Raw genomic sequence first — 24,430 nt, forward strand, 5'->3', positions numbered from 1 at the left:
ACCACGTCTCTGGGATGCCTGTTCCAGTGTCTGACTGCTCTCTCGGTAAAGAAATGTTTCCTAACGTCAAGTCTGAACCTCCCCTGATGCAGCTTTAAACCATTCCAACGTGTCGCATCACTGGATACCAGGGAGAAGAGGGAGAAGAGACCAGCACCTCCCTCTCCACTTCCCCTCCTCCAGGAGCTGCAGAGAGCAGAGGTCTGTGAGTCAATGCCCATGACAAAAGAGCTATCTTCCAGTGATTATGGAGATGCTTATGACTTTCAAAAAATTAAGTGTTAAGTGTACACTGATATAGCATAAACAGTAGATTAAAAGTTTGCTCAGTACCCAGATGAAAGCAACAAAGGTATGATTTATCTGGAACAACTGAGAGATTAACACCTTGGGTAATGAGGTGAAAAATTGGAAACAGATAATACTAAAACTTTTGGAACAAGCTGGTGTCTAGTGTGTGAAGCCAGGTGACTTGGTAGTCCCGCCTGAGCTCAAAAACCTATGGCACCAGTTGCGTTCTGTCTTGCTGCTACCTGCCTTGCTGCCAGCAGCGTTGTAGCTGCAAGGCACTGCACCAAACCAAGCACTCTCAGAAATGAGACTGCTGGGAGCGTAGAGCAGCAGCTCTCCGTGAAAGCCACCCACGTAAGGCGGGTCTGGTTCACTTCAGTTGTACTCCGTCGTAACACAGGTCCATGAGATGAGCTGATCAGAGGAGAGTATCGGTGCTCAGGATCCAAACCAGCAATTTCTGCTAGACATGAATAAACAAATACTGAGAAAAATCTGAACTGTCTGCAACCAAACTAGAAAATCTATCCAAGGATCATAAATAGACGCTAATGAATACTACTGGTGGCCCCAGCTTACATTTAGTACAGTCCTTAACTTGAAGAAATCACAACCTAAATGAAAGAGACAAGCAACAGGTGGGTGGATAAGAATTATTATTAGCCCTGTTTCATAAATGGAAAAGAAAAGTACTAAGAGACTCAAAGCCTGGTTATAATTTATATCATATTCTACTTTTGTAATAGAGAACAATTAAATTAGAATCAAACTATGAAGGGGCCTAAAAAGTCTCACAAGAAAGCAGGGAAATAAACTCCAGTTCCCCTTAGATCCACTTCATTGTCTTAATTGTGGAGAAAAAGCATGTGATGCCAGTAAAGGAAATAAGGGAGCACTCTCATAAGCATTAATTTTTCCTTTATAAGCTGAACCTTACCCCACACAGTTTTTATATTACATCAGAAGACAAGTTTCCCAGCCTGCCCAGAAACTGTCCCACTGAACAACTTATCCAGCACTGTCAGATTTGAGCTCACAAATAGAGGAGAAGGAAGTTTTCTTATTCCTGCAATATCCACACACCCCGCCTCAAAACCAGTAAAAACATAGCTTCGAGTGCCATCTAGAGGAGTGCACTCCACTATAGAAACAGTTTTGTTGGTTGAAGATGTAACTTCTCGAAAAGATTTTCAAACTGACCCACCATTCACATGTGCTCATTGCACTGGGAAAAACCTGTCCAATGTTGTGCTTGCATGCAAGCATTAATACAGCACATGGTCAGATATATTTGTTGGTACAGGATAATAAACCCATGAAATGAAGCTAGTGAAAGCCAGCTGAGGAGGTTCTACTTTGCCAGAAATTTTAATTAGTAAATGGAAATCTCAAAATATTAAGCAGCCTCTAGAAAGGAAATAGGGGAGGAGAGTGCTAAAAGCACCTTCATCTTTCTCGATATGTTCGCACTTACAGTGTTACCAGTAAATGTAACTACATGTCTTAAAAATCTATCTTAATAACAACAAATATTGATTTGTAATGATGGATAAAACAATCCAAGGAAACTTGAAAGTGTCTGAAAGAGGCAGCTAAGCAGCACAAAAAAATGCAAAATTAGTTGGGATCATCTCTGACAGACCTCATGGGGAAGGGGCCTTCTTTGTGTGGGGATTTGTGTGTATTCACAAAGATGTAAATCAGTCCACACGCAGATGATCACAGCAGGTCCCTTTGTCATTCTCAGCACGGGGCAGGGATTCGAAAGCACCAAAACACTTCCTCTGGAGGATGGAGAGGTTGCACCGTGGTGGGGAAGCCTGAACTCCTGCGCCCCAGTGCTGTGTCTGTGGCAAGAGAGACAGCCTCAGAGCCAAAATGCAACTGAATGAGGCCCTGCCAGCACGGGAGTGACACCACGAGCTGCCACACGCCTGTTGGAGCTGGAGAGGTCCGCTGCGCTTTCGCAGATGAGAGCGAGGGTGCCAGGACAGGGGGTTTGCCTGACCCTTCTGTGGAGCCACGCTCCGGGCTTTCGCCTTGGGCTCTCTCGCCTCTGTGGTACATCAAGCCCAAAGCAAAAAGTTCACTTTGCGACTCCGTTTCCAGTGTCAGGCAAAGGCGCACAGCCCTGGCGAGGTTCACAGAGCCCCAGCCCAGTGTCACTTGCACCACTTCAGGGCTGGAGCACGTGGCCTGCTTTCCTTTCCTGTCGCTTCTGAGAGCCACCCAGGGCAGGGCCACCGCTCAGGGGCAGATAAGGACATAAGGCACCAGATGGCTCAGGTTTATGGTCCCTGTGTGACTGCAGAAGAAAAGGCAGCCTAAAGACACAACGCTGGTCAGGGCCAGCACCAGGACAGCCCTAAATGAGCAAGGAAGCTCTCCAGGCACTGCCCACAGTGCAGGTGGGATGCCTTTGCCACACCAGCACTCATGCAGCAGCTTTGTCCCCCCCATCCCATTTATTAATTACATGAGGCCAGCACACAGACATCCGAACATCCCCAGAAATTCAGGGGTCCAGGGCAGCTGAGCTGGAAGCTGCCCCCAAGATTTAACTCCCAGGCATTTAACTCTGACGACTAGCCTCAACACTTGAATACGGGTATTTCCCTGTACCTCTAATTCCCATATGCTTTAAAAAATCTGCCCTCACTATTGTAGGTGATTACTTACATGGCTCAAATCTTAAAGTGGCCAAGAGTTTATTAAAAATGTGCTTAAACACATGTAAGCAAACATTGTTAATGAAACATTAAAGTTGAAATATATAGCTTCCTAAAATAAAATAGCACAAGAAGAATGATCTGCGTCTCTGATGTATTAAGATCTGGTTGTATCTTCCCTGGTTGCTTTAATATCAGACAGTTCGTCATGTAACACTGTGTGCATTTCGTTAACTGGGGTGAGGTAATCACACAAAAAAGGAAGTGCCACACACTGGCTAGTGGTTTGGCAGATAGAGCCAACCATGAGAAGTTCTCGCATCGTCAAGCAATGTGGACACCATTAAGCAATTTCTCTGACAAAGACCTGAAGAAGAAAGCTCCTTGTCTTGCACAGGGAACAAGATTCAAATATAATTTTTGTTTCTATTTTAAATGTCTGTTTCAATTCACTTCAGAGTCTGCCTCTCCAGTTACAGTCTTTCTGTCCCTGCACATCTTCCAGATTCACTGCATATTTGGAATTCCAGTCTCGCTCAAAAAGGGTTTTTAATTGTTCCTGGATAGGCAGTTGCCTTCTTTGAAGGTTGGTTGAATTCTGCTTGATAATTAGACCCACGCCAGCTGTATTAATGAAGTAATCTTCTGACCAATTGGAAGTCCCTGTGCAATGGAAAAGTAGATGATTAGAAAACATTTGTTTCCCAGTGTTCCATTTGATCTCCATACTTGTTAAGTCCACATTGCCTGGCTTCACTAATTTGCTGTCCAGCTGCAAATCTGATTAGGACCAATGGAGCAGCAAAAATCAGGTCACCTCCTTCTTATTCAAGACATCAGGTTCCAGAAAGTTAGTATTAACTGCAACCCTGAAGCTTCATAACCTTGTGATTCCTTACAGCCTGTGACAGGGATGCACAAATCTACTCATTATAAACATGGGAATAGAGTGCAACATTTGATTATTAAGAGAGGTAAAAGCCATTGTTTGATATGGAATTCTGTGTTTAAAGAAAAAAATCCTCAATGGACTTAATTCTCTTTACTTGTTAAAGGAAAACAAGAGGAGAAACTGGACGCTTGATCAATAAATCCTCAGGAGTTGTTCTGAGCTCAGCAGGCAATGCCCACTTTTAAACTAGGCAAAGCTGGGAATCCAGCTGTAGACATTGTCTAGGGCTCCCTCCAAAGCTACCACCATTCAGAAAATCAAACACTGTGAAAAAATACACATTTTTATCACTTAGCACTTCTACTGGTGTTCACCTTAGCCAGAAAAATCTAGTGTCAGTTCCAGAAGGTGCTTAGGCATGAAACCAAATTATCTGCCTATCTGTCTTCAAAAGACAATTCAGTAAGAAACAAGTTCTATCAAAGGCAACTGGAGCTGCAAGTCCTCAGCCCATTGGAAGATCGGGCTACTTGCTGGTTTGCATTGCTTGGAGGATGAGCTGACTGAAATGACGGAGCCCTTTCACATTGCCTTTTTTAAGGGATCCTAATAAAGAGTCAAAAATAAACACCATCCTGACTTTCAGGACTTGAGCAGCAATTGACATTACTGTTTTCCCATTTCCTTTCCTAGAGTTCTGTTCTACAAACTGTTCATGGAATTAATTCCTCCAGCAATTTCTTTTTATTAAAGCACGATAACTAGAGCATCAGCTATCACTGCATCATTCTGAGCACAGTCAGTGAAACTCCTGCTGTGCTTGTCACAGGCTGTGCACTCAGACTCGTCATGCTCTGCTCTTAATGATTCACAGTCATATGAAATAATCTCTTTCTTACTGAACTTGGCCTACACTGTCTCCCGTTCACATCTCTACTTCTTTACCCAGGGCAGACATTCTGATAAAGCCATATACTTTGATATGTTTATCTGCCTTACATGGCAAAATGAGGTCTTTTTTGATATTGCAGCCCATCCGATCTCAGTCTCAGTCCTATTGATCTGAAGATATTGTAAGTGTTTGGAATAATGGAATACATACCAATATAGGCTACTTTATCAGTGACCATATATTTGTTGTGATTCACTCTCCCATGAGGAATATTTGTGTGATTCAGAACTGGAACAATGAAGAGTTTCTGGAGGGATAAAAATTAAAAACATAAATAGAAATACCAGAGTGAGGAACAGACTGAATAATTGGACAACGCAGATTTTCTATATTTTCAAAGAATAGAGTAGTACAGAAAGAAGAGAATATTCCATACACTGTTATTAAATGTACTATAAAAGAGATTTTACTCTTATCCAAGAAAACTAACAAATAGTACTTCCACTATACATAAAATCGGATAAGCAATTGAGATCAGATAAGGATAATGTTTTCTTCACAATGTTCCATTAGTGGCACAGCTATTATCATTACAGGGCAGACAATTAAATGCAGTTTTAGGCAGCTGTTTAATAGATCTGCATTTACCACTGATTGCTGCTCTTATTTTGTGCTAGAATGGGCTGATATCAGACACAATGGGCACTGCAGGCAACAGTATTGCCTAACTTTTTGTGTTAATTCCTACTAAAAGCTACAGTTCTGATCTTTACTTTTTTTTTTTTTTTTTTTTTTTTTTTTTTTTTTTTTTAGTAAAAACAATTCCTCTTTACTTGTGTGACTCCTCTCTGTCATGGTAACTGCAGCTTGTTGGGAGCTTCCACACCATCCACACTCCACTTGGTACAGTCCAGCCTAGTGCCTATGGCCTGCGTGTTAATATTTAGTGTTCAAAAGTGGTTCCATTTATATAGGCAGTCAGCAGCGCTCTCAACTGTAAAAAACTGATAGTGACTAGATGCATTTAAGATACTCCATACAGGAGAAGGTCCATGAGAAGAGCACTAAGTTGTCATGTAAACAGTTACTGCCACGGTGCTTGGCAAAAGCGACTGCCTGGATCATGTTGCAAGCGGTGCAGCTAGCACAGCTCTTGATATCACTAGTAGCCTGCAATAGCTGCTTCCTCAAAGATTATCTCTTGGGCCTCAAGGACCTGAAACAGTCGCTGCAACAATGGACAATCTGCTTCTCTAAAACCTATTACTTGCACACACAACTGGCAGCTTAGACTCAAAGATCAGTGCAGGGCCCATATCCTCAAGCGGTCTTCCCCAAATCAGGTGTCTTATCGTACCACGCTGACACTGATGTGGGCATGTGGATTGTCGAGAGCACGCAGGGACCTCAGATAGTAGAGCATGGCTGGGTCAGAGTGGGTCCAGCAGCTGACCAGAAGCCGGATTTGCACTTGGTAGTTGAAAGCTGCACATCTCAGAGCATTGTCAATGGCTGGCCAGTATCTAGAGAAAAATAAGTGATATTTTTGAAACAGTTCAGTAGAAAGCTGTGACAATAGACTGAGAATACAAGTGATGCCGTGCACAGATGGGAATCTCTGATATCTAGCAAGAGGAGCACTTGTGAACTTCACTGAAGGTATCAACAAGATTTCTGCTTTCTACCCAGCCAGTTCTTTTCAGTGTGTTTTGAGACCTCTGGTTTCTGCCAAACTGGGTTGAAATTATCAAAAATTTTAAAGCTTAGTAAAGTGCATGTACATAGATACACACACAGCATGGTGCCATCATGCTCATTTCCTTAGGAAACTAAAAATAACAATAGCCACTCCAATGTAAAGCCAGATCATACAGCACAAGGTAAAAAGGACAGAGCCCAGAGGAAAGCCTAAGAACCATTTTTCAGAACATAGCTGTTTCAGGATCCTGGAGACTGTTTTCTAGTATCCGCAGTGGTCCTGTGACATCAGCCAGTGTGGACAGGCTCTATCCCTCCCCATCCTTCCTTGCCCTCTTTAGTGTGCCGTGTGCCCCTGAGGTAAAACACACAGCTATGCTCTCGTAAACACCCGGCTGCTCGTTTTCCTGACCCTTGTGTTGGCAGAAGCTTAGGGGAAAATTTTTGACACAACTACACAACAGTAAGAGCTGGGCAATGTACATCCCAGGACTAGTAACTCCCAATGCCCATGTAGAATTTTCATTATGTAGATCTTAACAAGTGCTGCACGGAGGAAGACAAACATCTTTAGTACAGATTGGAGGACTGATACAGAGAGAGGACCAGCAATTGCTCACTGTCCCATGAGCAATGATGAATTAATTTGCCTAACTTATTCCTTTTGGTTTTATGTACAAAGGCCTGAATTCTCTAATCCTCCCTCACACATCATCCTATTACAATCAACAGACCAGTCATGTGCTTTCAGGCTCAGGCTGACTTGTAAATCCTGAAAAACTTTGAAAAACATGCTATTTAGAAATGCTATTTTTGAACAGTTTCCGTTTTTTAAATCTATCATTCTAGTTGATTAACACTTAGGCGTTAAGACAGCAGCTTTGTTCCCCCTGCCTCAGCTGCTGGAGGAACCTAACCTGAACTAATCAGCCTCAATTCATTGCACTACAGCTGGTTGCTGTGGAGATAGCCCGAGGCCCCATGCCGCTTTCCCTAGGCCTTTCAAATTCTTGTTTGCATCTGATCTGGCCCTAGTTGTCACAAATGCTGGAATAAGGCTTCAGATGAAGAATGAGGAGTATTAACACACTCATTCCTAAGGGGGAAAAGAGACTTTCTGTGAACCTATTCTTAGCTAAAAGCAGGAGATGAGAAACCCAGAGATTCAACTGTACAACACAGAAACTGAAAATCCTCTAAGCTGTTTGATTTATAAAAATACCCTCCAAGTGGAAGCTAGTCTTTGACAATTTGTTTCAAGGACAGTAGAATTATCTGTGTCTATCTATTATCCTACACTTTTCCTGCTAACACACACATGCCCACCTGAACAACAGAGGCTTTACGCAGTCATGCCATAGGACATGATGCATGGTATAGTTCTGGCTAAATGGCAACCTATAGCTCACCATATTCTTTCCAGTCCATGTTGTACATAATTATTTCACTTGAACTTCTTTCTCAGTCAGATTATTTAGATGATTGTAAAACTCAGAAACGTTATAAGCAGATAATACTCAGAGTACTTGGTTGCCTGTAAACATCCTAATTCAAGCATATCTAAGAGGATTTGGAGTCTTAGTGGCTACCCCGTGACTGACTAACTTTCTGTGTTACTCAGATTTGAGTTGATGTGCAGAGTCTGTGTAAATCTGCCGTGACCTCGGGCAGCACACCGGGACTGTGGCAGTGGTCCACCACACACAGTTTGATCACTACAGATCACCACTACCACCATCTCTTTGAGAGCTGTTGTTTCATGCATCCAGCACACTTCAGGAGCTTCTATGTCCTTTGATGGATTATAAAAGAAAAGGAAAATAAAAAACCAGAGGTTTCTTTTAAAGACTGTTTCAACTGTCATGGCAGAGTTTGGCAAGGACAGTTGAAAATCAGCCTCCAGACTACGGGTCAAGTATGTCAAACAGACAGCAGAGCCAGAAGGGAAGAGTCTTAAAAAGTAAAATCCAGAAAGAAACAGGAGCAGAAGAGAGAAAAGCAAGAGGACAAATACAGGCTGGGTGATGAGTGGATTGAGAGCAGCCCTGAGGAGAAGAAATTGGGGGTATTGGTGGATGGAAAACTGACTATGAGCCAGCAATGTGTCCTCGCAGCCCAGAAAGCCAACGGTGTCCTGGGCTGCATCAAGAGAAGCATGGCCAGCAGGTCTAGAGAAGGGATTCTCCCCATTTACTCTGCCCACCTGCAGTGCTGGGTCCAGGTCTGGGGCCCCCAGAGTAAGAAGGACACGGAGCTGCTCGAGTGGGTCCAGAGGAGGCCACAAAGATGCTCAGGGGGCTGGAGCAGCTCCCCTGGGAGGCCGGGCTGAGAGAGTTGGGGGGGTTCAGCCTGGAGAAGAGAAGGCTCCAGGGAGACCTTTGACCGGCCTTCCCGTACTTAAAAGGGACTACAGGAAAGCTGGGGAGGGACTCTTTATCAGGGGGTGTAGTGATAGGACAAGGGATAATGGTTTTAAACTGAAAGAGGGCAGATTTAGATTAGCTATAAGGAAGAATTCTTCCCTGTTCAGGGGGTGAGGCGCTGGCCCAGGGTGCCCAGAGCAGCTGTGGCTGCCCCCTCCCTGGAAGGGTTCAAGGCCAGGTTGGACGGGGCTGGGAGCACCCTGGGCTGGGGGAAGGGGGCCCTGCCCGGGGCAGGGGGATGGAACTAGATGATCTTCAAGGTCCCTTCCAACCCAAACCACTCTATGGTTCTATGAATATTTTCTCTGAAAAGTCTGATGTCAGATATATTTCTGCTGTTCCCATTCCTCTCTCTATACATAAAGCTGCTCAGTTGTATTTTGAGGGGAGCTGTACCTGACTGTCCCTAGCCTGGCACTTCACAGTTTCTTGCTCTGTGGAAAGCACAGGAGGCTGCTTTAAAACACTAGCGAAGCACATGGGCAGTACTGGGCACCATCCTTCCTGTAGCATCAGCATTTTCTCAGTCCACGAGGCAGTCGTGAATGCAGAGCAAAGCCTCAGTTCTCTCCACTCTGAATATTTTCATTGCAGAATTGGGGGAATAGTGTATTTTTCCCTTAAGTAGTGCAGTCAACTGATTTGCTCAGGATTAAAATTGTACCTTTCTGGATGAACAAAACGGCTGGTAGGGAAATATTCCATAACAGAAACATAGACAAATTTCTGTGCCTCACTGATAGTACTGATTATAGCAAAAAGGTCATGGGTGCGACCTTCTGGACAAAATGCTGGAGGAGAAGCCTGTAAAGAAGAAAACACACAGGTCAGTAATTTCATCCTTCTTTCTGTCAGACTATGATTCATTTCTATTCAGATCCATTCAGTTTTCATTATAATAGCACAAAGCACTTGAGGTGGACCACTATTGTTCCTCATGCCTTCTACGTCCTGTTTGGTCAGATACTTATTGATATACTGAGCCCACAGGTGATTAAAGGAGACCTGCACCCTGTTCTTGCCACACTACCTGACAGCCAAAGTTGGGTCGACCCTTATTCCTTCAGTAGTTCCAGAGAAACTTGTTAAATTATTTATTATCCAAATGGAACACAAGTAGCTGAAGATAGCTGAAGAAAATTTTCTGGCCAATGCTTAAGCATAGTTTACAGTCTATCGTGCTATTTTAGAACATACTTACAGAAAAATAGGCTTTTGTCAAGACTCCATTAAATTCTACTTCCAGAGGCTGATGCTTGTTAATGTGAGTAGAATAATTAAGAGGCCAAGGAAATGGGATGGTAGCATTAGCGTGTCCAAGATCCCAGTAAGTACTAAATGTTTTCCAGAGGTCTTTCGCCAGGCAGCTGCAATTGTATATCACAGCACCAAACTCTTTCACCTGTAAAGAGAGCAAGCTATGTCACAGCCCCAGAAAGAGCCACCTCCATCTCCAGGGGTTTCTTTGCTGTTTCTCCCACCTAGTCAATATTGTACGTCATTATGATTTTTCTGTTATGTGCTAGAACATTAATTTTTCCCCAGGTTTTTGAATATGCAGCAGCAGGGCTTACCTGAGATAAAGATCTCCAGTCCATATTTGCACTACCAATATAGATGTGCTTCATGTCTACAATCCAGAATTTGCTATGCAACACTCCTCCTGCCAGATGTCCAAAATCAATCTTTTTTACATGAGCCCCTGAAAAAAAGATGGGGAGGGGAAAAAAGAGTTTAGATACATCATGGAGATGGTAATCTATACTGTCCCCCTGACAGCCAGAGCATGTCTGGATGTCCAATACTTGCAGCCAGTAATAGCTACCAAAATTCACAGGCAGTCATTCCTGGGAATACAGTAACTAGCAAAAATAAACAAAATGTGAACTTTCAGAAAAATCTTTAAGGGCTTGACAGCATATACAGAAATCATGAACTAGTGAACACATTCATGCTTGAACTGTGAACCCATGTAAACACCACACCAGAATAGGCCTTGGAGACCAGTTTCTCTCAGATGACTTTTTGCAACACTGAAATTCTGAGTGCATCACTGAACTGAGATATTTACCTTTTTCCTCTAAAAGCTCAAGGTCAGTTGAATTTGTAGCCAAAGTTGGCATGCTTGCTGCAACATACACAGAGACGTTCTCTTCGAGTAATCTCTCAAACCTCTTCAGAATATCTTCACCCTGTATGATACATTGTTATTTTTTACATTTTGTTGTAGAACATTTAGTAAGATATATGCAAGAACAAAGGATGCTGCCTTTGAAGAACCTCAGCAACAAGGAAGGTCAGAAATGTCACCTATTTCAGGAGTGTTCCAAATAGAGAAAAAAGAGAACAAAGATTCTGATCCAATGTATGAATCAAAGTTTACTTTCGATTGTTTAATGCTATTCTATATAAGGTTTAAAAGTACAACCACAAACATCCCAGACTTCAAAGATGGATGCCCCAGTGAAGATCAACTGCTGGATGCTGATGCTGAACAGATATGCTGTGTCATTTCTCCCTGAGGATAAAAGTAACAGAGACTGTCCTACACTGAGCTGTTCCTTGAGCAGAGACAGGGCTCAGCCTTACATCTGTCACTTTTACTTCTTCTCATGTGGAGGAAATGAGTCATCTTACAACCCCAGACCCACCTGGGGAGGAAGACAAGGAGAGCAGTCCCAGAGAGCCCATGAGGACAAGAAGGAATGGGTGCCAGGAGGGAGGCAGAGGCTCAGCCCGCGGTTCCAAACAGGCCAGCATCTGGTCTTATCAGCAAACAGCACGATTCCTGACACATAACTCAACCCCATACCTGCCTGAAGTCAGGTGGCCTTGTACCTTCTGCTTTTCAGAACAGTCCCCCAGACCCCGCTCAGGATTGCCTGGGAGGTTGCCAGCTGCCACCTGCCACAGGCCCAAAGAGAACCAAGGGACAATTAAACACAGTGGATGGTTGCAAGGTGAGCCTGTGGTGTGGCCTCTTTTATTTTTGGTGGTGGAGCCAGAGAGGCCCTGTAGGAAGCCTGGCTGCACGGGGTGACCGGGAGGACAGCCCTGCAAAGGGGAATGAATGCTCTCAGCTGCTGTCCAACAGCATGGTTCAGGGACACCTGCAAAATAGGTGAATGCAGCTGCTGTATCCACACAGGGGAGAAGCAGCCTCTGAAGCAGTGAAGAGTCCAGCAGATTTTGTTTCCTGACTCTTCCAGCTAGCCCGTGGGAATTGGCATGTTCACTTGTGTAGGCTCTTCAGCCGTGCCACTGGCTGCCCCTACCACAGGCTGCCCATTGGCAGGGGGAGTGTGGCTTTGAGGATGGCCCTGGTTGCTCTTAAAACGCAGCGTAGAAATATTCGGAGACACGGACAGAGCCCAGGTGGAGTCTAGCTTGACTGGAGGAGGAAAGTTGGTGTGCTGCTTCAGACCAGCATGGAAAACCTTTCTGGGCTCACAGGAAGAGTCAAGCAATGTCTCTGGGAGACAGAACACACAGTCAGTCTGCCATGTGCCACATTTACGTGAGACATACAACCATAGATGTCCTTGTCATTGATTTTTCTCCTACCTGCTTGGAAGATGAATCATTGACGTTGATATCCTTCCCAGTAAGAGACCAATAGTAAGAAGCCACATGAATTTTCTCCTGAGCTAGATCAAGGAGTCTCATCCAGGCTTGGTACAAGGGTTTGGCTGCAGTGCTATTTATCTCAAAAGCGAGGTCATAAGGAACATTTTCCACAAGTTCAAAGCTGCAATGGCAATTGTATATTTTGAAGCAAGTGACTGTGACCCCAGCAGGAAACCAACCACCTATGAGTCCATACAGACGGCCATTGTGAATATCAACCTCGAAAGCAAACAAGCTGAGCTGGACAAAAATGCTTGGAATATTCTCTATCCCCATTTTTTATAGCCAAGCATATATTGTACATTGTTCTCCCAAATCCAGCAGAATGGCTTCTCAGTAGCCATTCTGAGCTTTTCATTTTACCATCCTAAAGATGAGGAGAAAAGTGACCCCCCCCCCCCCCCAGGCCTGGATGTCACTCCGGTACCCTCTCCATCCTCTGCCGGGACAAACATCCACTGCCCCCTCCAGCCTCTGAAAGAAGGTGAGCTCAGCAGAGGCTGCTTTGCCCAGTGGTCACTCTGCTGCCTCCCACCACTGCCACAAAAGGAGGATGGCTGGAGGTGGTGGAGTAGCAATAGAGCTGTGCTGAACGTACAAGCACAGGACCACTAGTGGAGCTGTGATACTGCCCCTATTGCCTCTCGTAATGGGCACCTACTAATGGCCCAGTGCCTAAACAACACCCCTAGTCTTCCCAAATTAGAGGTACTTTATCCCTTATACAGTGGGAAGAGAACAAAAGCCATGCTGCTATTATCAGCATCGTAACTATTTCTCCATCTGGTGATTACTTCTCCATGTGCCATCGGGCTTGTCTTACCTGCAGGACTCATTGGATCTATTGGTGTCCTCCTCAATTACTGTGATTCCTGGGAGATCTCTGTAGAGTCCTTCTTCCTCCTCCAGCTCTTTGTAAATGCTGACAACTGCTTCTTCTCTGTTAGGATCAACTATGCTGCCCATTCTCATGAAATAAACAGCCATCAGGACAAGACCAAGTATCAAAATTGCCCCTAAGATTTGAAACTAGAACAGAATCCAAATAGGAGAATATTTAAGTGATCATCAAGTCACTGATACACCAGCTAATGGATAAATCACAATCTTTTTACAGCACTTCTTCTGTCAGCTACTGGCAGACAGTATTAGATACACTGCTGAAAGTGAGGACCACAAGCTACATTGGGGTTGGTTTATGTGAGGACCCTGATTTTACTTTTAGCTTAATTTTTCCTGTGCCAACATATCAAAAACCTATTTTTTCCCCAAACTTACGATTAGTTTAGATCATAACTTATGACCATTAGTTATGATCAGCTGCAGGAGGTGGTAAGTAGGCTGCGTAGCATCAGGGAGGCTGAGAAGGAGTTAGATAGCTGGTTCCAAGTGCAATCTGCAGTGGGCCCACAGTCTCTGGCCACACATGGAAGGAAGGGGGACCAACAATGCAGAAGAATAGAAGGTTGCAATGGCAAGGACCTGCAGGAGGAAGAAGCTTCCCCCGAAGTCTAAGGTGCCCTTTGCAGAACCACTTCACCGCTCTGCAGACTGAAGAGGAAAGACCCTGCCGAGCCTTGTACAGTCCACCGACTATTATCCACTGCTGTTGTTTCACGTGGGCACCAGTGACCCAGCCAGGAGCAGTCTGAGGAGTATCAGGAAGGATTCCAGAGCCCTGGGAGCAGGGGTAAGGGAGTCCGGACCGCAGGCAGTTTTTCCATCAATCCTGCCAGTCAAAGGGAAGGGGTCTGGAGGTGCCAGTCAAATCTGGTGAATCAACAAATGGTTACGGGACTGGTGCCACAGCCAGGGGTTTGGCTACTTAGACCATTGGCTACTCCTACCAGTTTGATGCCAGTGCCAGCAATAGATGTCCAGAGCGTGGAAAGGGATCACAGGTCAGCAGGAGAGCACCTGAAGAGCAGCAGAGAGGAATTCCAGCCACTCCAGCCAGTAAGTCAGTGTCACTGGGGGCCCAACGTAAATGACTTTATGCAAACACATGTAGCATGGGCAATAAACAAGAGGAGTTAGATCCATGCACACACTGGCAGGGCTATGGTCTTACTGCCATCACAGAGACATGGTGGGATGGCTGCTGTGACTGGAGTGTTGGAATGAAAGGATATAGGCTCTTTAGGAAGGACAGATGGGGAGACGAGGAGGGGATGTTTCCCTCTATGTCAGTAACCATCTGGAGCGTGTGAATCTCTGCCTGGGGATGGATGAAGAGCTGACCAAGAATTTATGGGTCAAGATTAAAGGGAAGGCAGGGACAGGAGATGTTATAGTGGGGGTCTGCTACAGGCCACCTGACAAAGGAGACCAAGTGGATGGGGTCCTCTATAGACACACAGGAGCAGCCTCGTGTTCACAAGCCCTGGTCCTCATGGGGGACTTCAACCACCCCAATATCTGTTGGAGGGACAACACAGCAAGGTATAAGCAACCCAGGAGGTTCCTGGAATGCATTGATGACAACGTCATTCTCCAAGTGACAGAAGAGCCAACAAGGAGAGGGGCTATGCCAGACCTGCTTCTCACCAACTAGGAGAGGCAGGTAGGGAATGTGAAGCTCAAAGGCAGCCTTGGCTGCAGTGACCATGAAATGATGGAGTTCAAGATCCTGAGGGCAATGAGGAGGAAGCAAAGCAAGACCACTACCCTGGACTTCAGGAGAGCAGACTTGGGGCTCTTCAGGGATTTGCTTGATAGAGTACCATGGGATAAATCCCTGGAGGGAAGAGGGGCCCAAGAAAGCTGGTTAATATTCAAGGATCACCTCCTCCAAGCTCAGGAGCAATGCATCCAGACAAAGAGGAAGTCAGACAATAATGCCAGGAGGCTGCATGGATGAACAAGGAGCTCCTGGACAAACTCAGACACAAAAACTAAGCCTGCAGAGGGTGGAAGCAAGGACAGATAGCCTCCTGGAAACTATGCTAGGGCACATGTAAAATAAGGTGACTGAGGACAGCCAACACGGCTTCACTAAGGGCAAATCAAGCCTGAAGAATTTGGTGGCCTTCTATGACAGGGTTACAGCACTGGTGGATAAGGGAAGAGCAACTGACATCATCTACCTGGACTTCTACAAAGCATTTGACACTGTCCGCATGACATCCTTGTCTCTAAATTGGAGAGACATGGATTTGACAGATGGACCACGAGGACAAGGGATCGGCTGGATGGTGACACTCAAAGAGTTGTGGTCGGTGGCTCAACGTCCAAGTGGAGACCAGTGACTAGTGGCGTTCCTCAGGGATCAGTGTTAGGACCAGTGGTGTTTAACGTCTTTGTTGGCGACATGGACAGTGGGATTGAGTGCATCCTCAGCCAGTTTCTTGGTGGCACCACACTGTGTGGTGTGGTTGACACACTGGAGGGAAAGGATGTCATTCAGAGAGACCTCAACAGGCTTGAGAGATGGGCCCATGACATTCAATAAGGCCAAGTGCAAGGCTCTGCACATGGATCAGGGCAATCTCAAGCACAAATACAGGCTGGGTGATGAGTGGATTGAGAGCAGCCCTGAGGAGAAGAAATTGGAAGTATTGATGGATGGAAAACTGACTATGAGCCAGCAATGTGCCCTCGCAGCCCAGAAAGCCAACGGTGTCCTGGGCTGCATCAAGAGAAGCATGGCCAGCAGGTCGAGGGAGGGGATTCTCCCCATTTACTCTGCCCTCGTGAGACCCCACCTGCAGTGCTGGGTCCAGGTCTGGGACCCCCAGAGTAAGAAGGACACGGAGCTGCTCGAGTGGGTCCAGAGGAGGCCACGAAGATGCTCGGGGGGCTGGAGCAGCTCCCCTGGGGGGCCGGGCTGAGAGAGTTGGGGGGGTTCAGCCTGGAGCAGAGAAGGCTCTGGGGAGAGCTTTGACCGGCCTTCCCGTACTTAAAGGGAACTACAGGAAAGGTGGAGAGAGACTCTTTATCAGGGAGTGTAGTGATAGGACAAGGGATAATGGTTTTAAACTGAAAGAGGGCAGATTTAGATTAGCTATAAGGAAGAATTCTTTACTGTGAGGATGGTGAGGCGCTGGCCCAGGGTGCCCAGAGCAGCTGTGGCTGCCCCCTCCCTGGAAGGGTTCAAGGCCAGGTTTCATGAAGCAAACTTTAAGCAACTTCATGTAGAGGAAGGTGTCCCTGGTCATGGTCCCCTTCCAACCCAAACCGTCATGTGACTCTATGATTCAACACTGATTAGCTTAATTTTAACACAAGACAAATATTTGTTCAACAAAATTTCTACCAAAATCAAACAAGGAAATCTATAACACAAGGTAAGCTGTGGAATCAAGCCTAGCACTACTATAAAGAGGAAGTTTATGAAGTCAGGGATAAAAAAACAGGTCTGAAAATGTCAGAAGCAGAAGGACATTTTGTGGTTTCTAAACATGTTCTGTTTTTGTCTTCTAACTTAAACCTCACTTAAGTGAAACTACACAAATCTGTGTGATGAAATAATAGTATTTCCTTGTTCTAGTGTGGTGAGTTATCTTTATTTCTATTTTTCTGTGCTTCCTTTTTTTTCCTGAATGTAGATTAAACAAAAAAAAAATATATAGCCTGGCAACCTGGTGTATGCAGATCTGGAGTCTAGCCACTTGTATGCTGAAACGTGTAGCACTAGGCTCTGTGTTTTGCCCTATATTGAGGAAGAAAAGACAGACACCAGTGCAGATCCATTTCCCCCCAGTTATCATGTCTGGCTCCTGATGGCAACTCTTGGGAGCTGAGACCATCCACCACCCTGTGAGAGGCAATGTGCACTTCAGAATTGAGCTTTTCAACCTCCAGGCAGCAGAACCAAGTCTGGGAGTGGTCACAAGGCTATAGCTATAAATGGGACCTCCTGAAAGGGTACATATGAAAATTACACAGAAACCAATTGCTTCTGCAAGTATCTGTTTCAGTTTCTATGTGTATAAAGTTTCTTACTTTTCATTTCCTCTGCTTTTCTCAAGATCTACAGTGCTGCTATCAATTTCAGGCAGATTTGAATGAGAAAAATATTTTTAAACAGACTGTCTACTTAAATTTTTGCCCTCTAGCTTGTTCTCACTCTCATTGAGAACAATAATAACCCACCAACTTTTAACAGCTCTGCATTTCATCCCATGAGCATGTTGGCAAGACTTAAACATCACACAGGTTTTAGAAGACATTTCTAAGGTAAGAGAGCTATTTTGAAGTCACTTCTTGGCTGTCACCATGATGCACACTGTGATGTGCAGGTGCTCTCGGCAGTTTGAATAAAAAAAATAAATGCTGTGCCACTGGTGGAAGTGAGGTTATATGTATGAGCAAAGTTTACTGTCCTGAGCCAGGGCTGGAGGATTAGGGTCCACATTAATCCCCTTCAGCAAGGTTTGATCAGCCTACTGGATAGTCAGTGAGGGCTTTGTCACTCACTTGTTTGCAAATAGGATTGAAACCTACCCGTATTTCTAAAATGGGCCATAAATTCAAATCATTCTTCTTAATCTGTTATTTCTTTTCAGAAATGTCAGTGTAATCTCAGCTCTTGCAATTAAATGTAGTGTATCCCAATAATTACCATTTTGATGCCTTTTTGATTGTTCATGCTTAATTTCATGTTGGAGGACTCATTAAACATCAGGGATGTTTTTAGTGCTTTTTTCACAATCTGAAAAACAGAAATGTATGCAAGGGGAAAAATAAAGCATTATGACAACATTTGTATAAAGCCAGTTACAGATTAAAAATGCAGGTTACTGCCATTGCTTTATATAGTGCTCTGAGATTTAAGTACAGATCTGTGCAATATCCTCACTGTATTATTGGTCTTGAGTGACATTAGCAGATCCAAAGTGAGAGGGAGGGAAAGGTCCCTGCAGTTTTTCCCTGGTGCTGTCTGCACACAAAAATCACTGCAGTAATTAATGTGTAAACAACTGCATCATATCCCACTTCAACACTCACTTCTGTCCTGTTGCAGGCTAACACATTTGCCAACAAGCAATAATGAAGCACAGAAGCCATGGGTGATAGTGTACAGCATCAGTGTCATCCTCTGTGTGACTCAATTAGTCTCCTGCTCTCTTCCTATGCCTGTGAGTTGTCTTCAGTGTTGGCATCTCTTCCAGAGGAGACTGTTAAGGGGACAGGGACCAGGCCTAAATATAAATTCCTCTTCCCCTCTGTTGCAACCATGATCCTAGAAAATAAGTTCTCTTCTTTTGCTCTTCAGGCAGTATTGCTGAATCTTGTGTTAGCACCCGCAGAGGCAGCCACAAAAGCAAATACCAAAATATGCCAAAACTCAAAGCAGATGGTAGGGCAGGGGTAGTTGGCTGCTTGCCTCTTTTGCCTTCTCCAAAAGTCAACCCAAAAACTTCACACGTGCCCTATGGGTCATGAATCATCCTTGCATCGGCACAGGTGAATTTACCCCGTAGGAACCAGCTGTCATTTTTTGTGCTCAGAAGCAAGAAGCACATCCTGGTGTACGGTAGATTTCAAAAGGTGCTACGAGATGGTATCACCATCTGTCCAGTCTCCAAATTACCGCTTCCAACCCCTCGGCCACTGGGCCTTTGTAGCCTGGAGGATGAACATGCTGCAGTGGTATCAGATATGCAGTTGCTCCGTGGGTGGCCACACTCAAACAAGTTTTAGGTAGGAAGGATCCTGCCAGGCTTGTCCCATCCATCTTACCATATGTTCACAGCTATCATCACCTGAACTGGATGGGCTCGTGGTGTCTGCCCTCCCACACCAGTAAGGCAGCAAGGCCACACAGGTCCATGCTGTGTCCAGCTCCTGCCCACTCCACCTCTCTGTACAGATGCTGCGACTGCGTGGCACAGGCAGGAGTTGGACACAGCACAGACATAGCCCCAAAGGCTTCTTGTGGCACCCAACTCACAAGAACTAATGGGACCGAACCAAAGAGGTGGAGGATATTTTGGGAGACAAGGGAGGTGGATCTGAAACCATGACTTAGGGAATGCGGAGAGGGGTGTGAAAAGAGAGGACCCAAGGTAAAAGAACAGACAAGGGAGAATGAATGAGAAGGATGGAGAGGGAAGAAAAGGTATGAACAGTCACGCTTAAAAGCGTGCTAGAGCTGCCGAGGTGAAAGCGAATTTTCTGTTTCAGGGTCTGCTTGTTGGTATTATCAGCTGTAATCACTACAGCAGTACCTTCTTTCCAAGGCAGCTTCACTCATACTTTTCACTGGCACTTCCTTTTGCTGACCCCAGATTCAGATGCAAGCTTTTACACTAGAAATAGTTATAAATGCTGGCAGGTAAACACCCCTTCTGCCAGCCCCGGAGAAACTGTGCTGCTGCCGGGAGTGAATGATTAGTTAGCCATCCCCCGGTGAATGCTAGGCCCCCGTGCCCCTGAAATCTCAGTTCATGCTTTAAGCACAGTACAAAGAGGTGGTGTCTTACCCCAAAGAGCTTACAGGCCAAGCAGAGAGTGAAGATATAATATATCACACAGAGAAAGCTGTGTGACAGCAACACACGCCATTCCCCCACCTTGAGAAAAATAGCAACCCAGAAAACTTAGTGGGAACAAAAGGAGGAGAGAGCAAGAGAGAAGCAGCTAAGGAATTTGGTAGGAAACCGAGGCAAAGGGATTTTAAAGGAGGAGGAGAAAGGCAGCTGAAAAACAACAGCAGTAGCCCCTCAGTCTAGGCCAGGAGAGCCCAGTGAGGTTGCAGGTCACACTCACAGCTCGCTGCTGTGGCTGTAGCTGTCCCAACCCGTTGGGCTCTCCAGTAAGAAACAGTCCCCTGTCTGCCCAGGGGGATTCTCGTCACAGAACCAGAGCCTGAGAGGTGTCATCTTGTCCCTCTGGCCCCTAAAGCTAAACTGCTCCCCACCACACCTTTGGCAACCCAAGCGGTGTCTTGGTAAGGACCTGCAGCTGTGGGTGCACTTACAGCCATTTGGTGCTTTCAGAAGGACAGAGCTTGTGAGAAACAACTTGTTTCAGTTCTCTTTCTTCAGTAAAAGTTACAAAATGGATTCAAAAAGCATCATTTCTCTTAAAATATGAAAGCAAACAGATCTCACTTGTGCCATAATAGTCATCTACCATTTGGTTCAAACAAAGTCCTTGATATCTCCGACCGGTGAAGGGTTAGATTCCCAGCTGCTATATAGAAGTCATGAGAACAGCACTAAAATATGCAGTTTAATTTTCAAGAAAGAAAACATCACAGACTCGGAACAGAATTCTTACTAATAATATTGTAGCTGGTCAGTAATTAACTATGGCTCCCTCTAAGCTTTCAGGGCTTTACTAGCTGCCAATTTCAATGACTAAAGTTCATCCAGGAGCAATAAATACAAGAGCCACTTAGTGTTGCTTCACAGATTGGAACACAAGCTAATACCACAGACTGCTGAGTACACATGGGAGACTGTTGTTTATAACATTAGGCTGCTTTGTCCCTGCCCCCAAAATAACTTCTGGTACTTCTTTTCTCTATCAGCATCAAACTGGTACAGATTTTGGATTTGAAATACAAGGATGAGACTTCTCAGTATACAAAATCCTCCCCAGAAGCTGTTTGAAGTTCCTCGAATGAGCAAAGTGCATTCATCTCTCCGTGACCACCCCCCAACACTCTCAGGATGATGCCAAATATACTTACCATCCTGGAAGACCTCCTTCTGTGTGGATGTCCTACTGTAGTCTGATGTTACTCCCAACTCTACTTACAAGAAGCAGTGCTTTTCACCAGCAGATTTGTTTCAGGTTCTTTTGTTTTTTTTTCTTCCTCCTGCTGCAGATTACTTCCTCTTAAACACTGAGTTTCACAATGTGCAGACAGAGTCCCAGGTTCTCATCTAGTTGTTGCTACTCAGTTCGTAGACTCCAGGTCCTGATCTCCACTTGTTTGGCGTAACTTGCTGCAGTGCCTGACCTGGCTCAAACTCTGTTCAATGGTGAAGTTCCCACTGTCTTCAATGGTGTAAGATCAGAGCCTCGAGCAGCTCTAGAAGACACTGGTTGAAAGGACTGCTCAGCTTCAATGCAGTTTGCATCCCAGACATGGCAGCATTTACACCACTTCATTCTTAACCCACCAGAAGCTTCATTTTAACCCAAGGAACAAACACTCCAAAAATGCCTCTCTACCCAGTTCCTCTTGCAAGCACTCTCCTGCCCAATCATCCTTAGGCAAACATAAGGAAGCAAACTAGCTCCTGTGAGAGAACACAGCTTTCATCTTAAACAAATGGTATTTGGAATTTCCAGCAACACTGCTGAGGGAGAAGGTTACATGTGATGTTGAGTTACAGGCAGCTTCTGAGAAATGTCTTCTGTAAAAATCCAAAGGCTGCACCTCTGTCCACACACCGCAGTATGGCAATGCTGCTGTTATTCTCCAGGCAGTCCCTCAAACCTGCTGAACTGAAGGATGCAGTTCCCCAGTTCAGTACCCGAGGAAGGCTGCAGTAGGGGAAAACAATGGAGAGACGACTTGAGGGCCAACAAGACTCGTGAGGCCTTATCATACCTCATAGTAAGTGGCTGGAGATGGAAAAGAGAAGCCAGAGGATGGATAGGTCAGGTACAGCAAAAAGGGGCCTTTCTCTGGGAAGCTGAAGGTGTCATGAATTGCTGCTTCCCCTGGGACTAAAACACAAGCAGTAACTCAAAGAAGGACAAAAGTGAGAGGAAAGAAGATGGTGGAGCAGATAGGACACCTGTCTGAGCAGGCAGCTCTCCTGAATTCACTGCTGTGCACAGATCACCTGTCAGGGCTTTAAAAATCAAGGCAAAGGCTACTGCCATCCCTTTAGACTCATGTTACCAGGCAGGACCCTGCCTTCACCAAGGCTTCATCTGCAGTCAGGGAAAAGAGGCAACTCCAGTGAGCCACCACGCTAGAGGTCCAGATTGCCTCTGGGAAGTGTCCCTGTCCCTCCGCTGAGTTCAGAGGCTGAGCATCCAAACTAAATATTTAATTTCATCTAAGCACCTCATGAGTTTAAGTCAGCGTGTGTGCTGTGCATGTCAGCAAGCTTAGCAACGAGCCGCCTTGCTCTGTTTATGTGCAGGACTGAAATCCTGGCATGAACTATGGTGACATAAATCACAAAAGCTCCCGCTGACTTCAATGAGTTCGGGAGCATAAAACACAAGCAGCAGCACATTTCTATGAAGTTCAGGATGTACAATTTATTGCTCCAATGCCACCAGCTTAGTTCAAACTGGGAGCGGCTGGGTTGTATTGGGGGAAGAGCAGCTTCCAGAAAAAGGACCTGTGTTTCTCCTCCTCCTTGGCAGCTCTCTAACCACTTACAGCACTGATTAATCTCATCGTCCTCCTTCTCTTCAGCTTGCAAAAGTCTGGTTTCCTTCTGCTTATCTGATCTCACATACCAACCCAACATCAATTACACATTCCTGATTTTACTAGCAGCATTGTAGCTTTGAGGGTTTAAAGATGGAAGTGGGTTTGTGGGGAGAATATGATTTATTTGACCAACTCATGAAATTGGAGAGATGAAAGAAAAAAAGACCGGCAATTTTCAGGGCAAACGAGCAATCTTTTTCATTCCTCCTCTTCCCCATTTCTCAGACAAGGCTCCTTCTACCCGTTGCTCTGGTTGACTCGCCACCAGCCCACACACAGAGTAAATGCATCGCTCACTGTACGGTTGGATGCCACTGTGGTTAATGTACTCCCTCCTAAAAAGCATGCTTGGACTCCAGTTTGTTAGGAGGGTGCATTAAAAGATTCCGTCAAAGATCTTTTAATGCCTGTGTGGGAGGTTCACTAAGAAAAAACTGCCAGTTTAACACGTTCTCATCTCCAAGAGCTATTAATAGACAAAAACGTCGCTGTCACTGCAGAGATTACTACAAAACTACACTTTCCATTTCACTAGGACTAGGCGGCTGGGCTGCGAACACCAACAGTCGACAGAAGGATGGGAGGCACAAACAGCCAGGGTCCTTACACTTGAAAAGAAAAATGCTCTATTTATACTTTATGCCAAAAGACTGTATACTCAAGTGAGCCGAGGGGGGGAAGAAAAAGAAGTCATTTCAGGTCAAGAATTGGGAAGTGATTCTTGACAAGCCTAGAGAAAATTTCAAAGTCTAAATAAAATTGTGATTCTTTTATTTGGAAACATTTTTAAAGATTTACTCAATTTCCACTTTTTAAAAAAATCAATAAATTCACAAAAAAGCTCTAACCATGGACTTGAAACATTTGACTTGAAATATTTAACACTTATTTTGGAATCATTTCATTCAACCTAAAATGAAACGCTTGTCAGCTGTAATTTGATCGGAAAAAATATTTCAGTGGAAAATAAATAAATAAAATCAGTGATTTGCATAGCACAAGTGATTGCAGAGTCCTTTGCTGTCTCAGTCTTGTCACCCCTCTTGTGTGGCACTCACCCTCCAGTCACACCCAGGAAAAATGACCTACAAGTGATAGGAGAAGCTTCAGTGTGTGCTGTCTGTCTTTAATATTCTGGCTTTGTATTATAAAAATTACACTCCGCTTTGCAGAGAACCTGGCAACCCAGGAAACCACTGGCCTGATGCAACTGCTACCCTCACATCCTCCTGAAGATAAAGAACGTTTTTCTTGATTACACAGAGGTTGTGCTGCCTGTGAAGGTGTTTTAGGGGCTGTGTTGTGATCCATCCTCCTCAAGCCTGCCCGGCTATCTGCGCCTAGGAGGGAGATTCAAACCTACCCCCCAGGAGTGACCTGTGCTCCTGGTTACTGGGCTACCTTGCTGGGCTAGAGCCACAGGTGGAATCAAATTTCACCTGTGCCCTCTGGATATTTCCTTGCCTATGAAGTGTCCCCAGGTGGATGCCACATTTTGTTTGCTTTGGTTTGTTGTTTTGTTTGTTTGTTGTTTTTTTTTTTTTTTAAAGTTTCTAGTTTCTATGAGTTGGATGTTGAGAAAGG

General features: G+C 45.0%; 1 protein-coding gene across 3 annotated transcripts; it reads right to left on the reverse strand.

Annotated features, from left to right (window-relative positions):
- Positions 1-2,982: 2,982 nt before the first annotated feature.
- Positions 2,983-21,606, reverse strand: PLD4 (phospholipase D family member 4). Of its 3 annotated transcripts, XM_032981685.2 has the most exons (11): positions 21,134-21,606; positions 18,056-18,145; positions 13,316-13,521; positions 12,430-12,613; positions 10,937-11,057; positions 10,440-10,567; positions 10,067-10,267; positions 9,530-9,669; positions 6,102-6,267; positions 4,955-5,051; positions 2,983-3,623 (listed from the first exon to the last, which is right to left on the reverse strand). In XM_032981685.2, exons 1-11 carry the CDS (start codon positions 21,134-21,136, stop codon positions 3,415-3,417), a joined length of 1,545 nt encoding a protein of 514 aa, XP_032837576.1. In that variant the 5' UTR covers positions 21,137-21,606; the 3' UTR covers positions 2,983-3,414. The 3 variants fall into 3 exon arrangements, with proteins under 3 accessions (XP_032837576.1, XP_032837577.1, XP_032837578.1); XM_032981686.2 differs by lacking the exon at positions 18,056-18,145 and having other exon boundaries at positions 21,134-21,605; XM_032981687.2 differs by lacking the exons at positions 18,056-18,145; positions 21,134-21,606 and adding an exon at positions 17,938-18,023.
- Positions 21,607-24,430: the final 2,824 nt, after the last annotated feature.

This window comes from Tyto alba, unplaced genomic scaffold (assembly GCF_018691265.1).
Source record: "Tyto alba isolate M040663 unplaced genomic scaffold, T.alba_DEE_v4.0 Super-Scaffold_29, whole genome shotgun sequence".
In the NCBI taxonomy this organism is placed as follows: domain Eukaryota; kingdom Metazoa; phylum Chordata; class Aves; order Strigiformes; family Tytonidae; genus Tyto; species Tyto alba.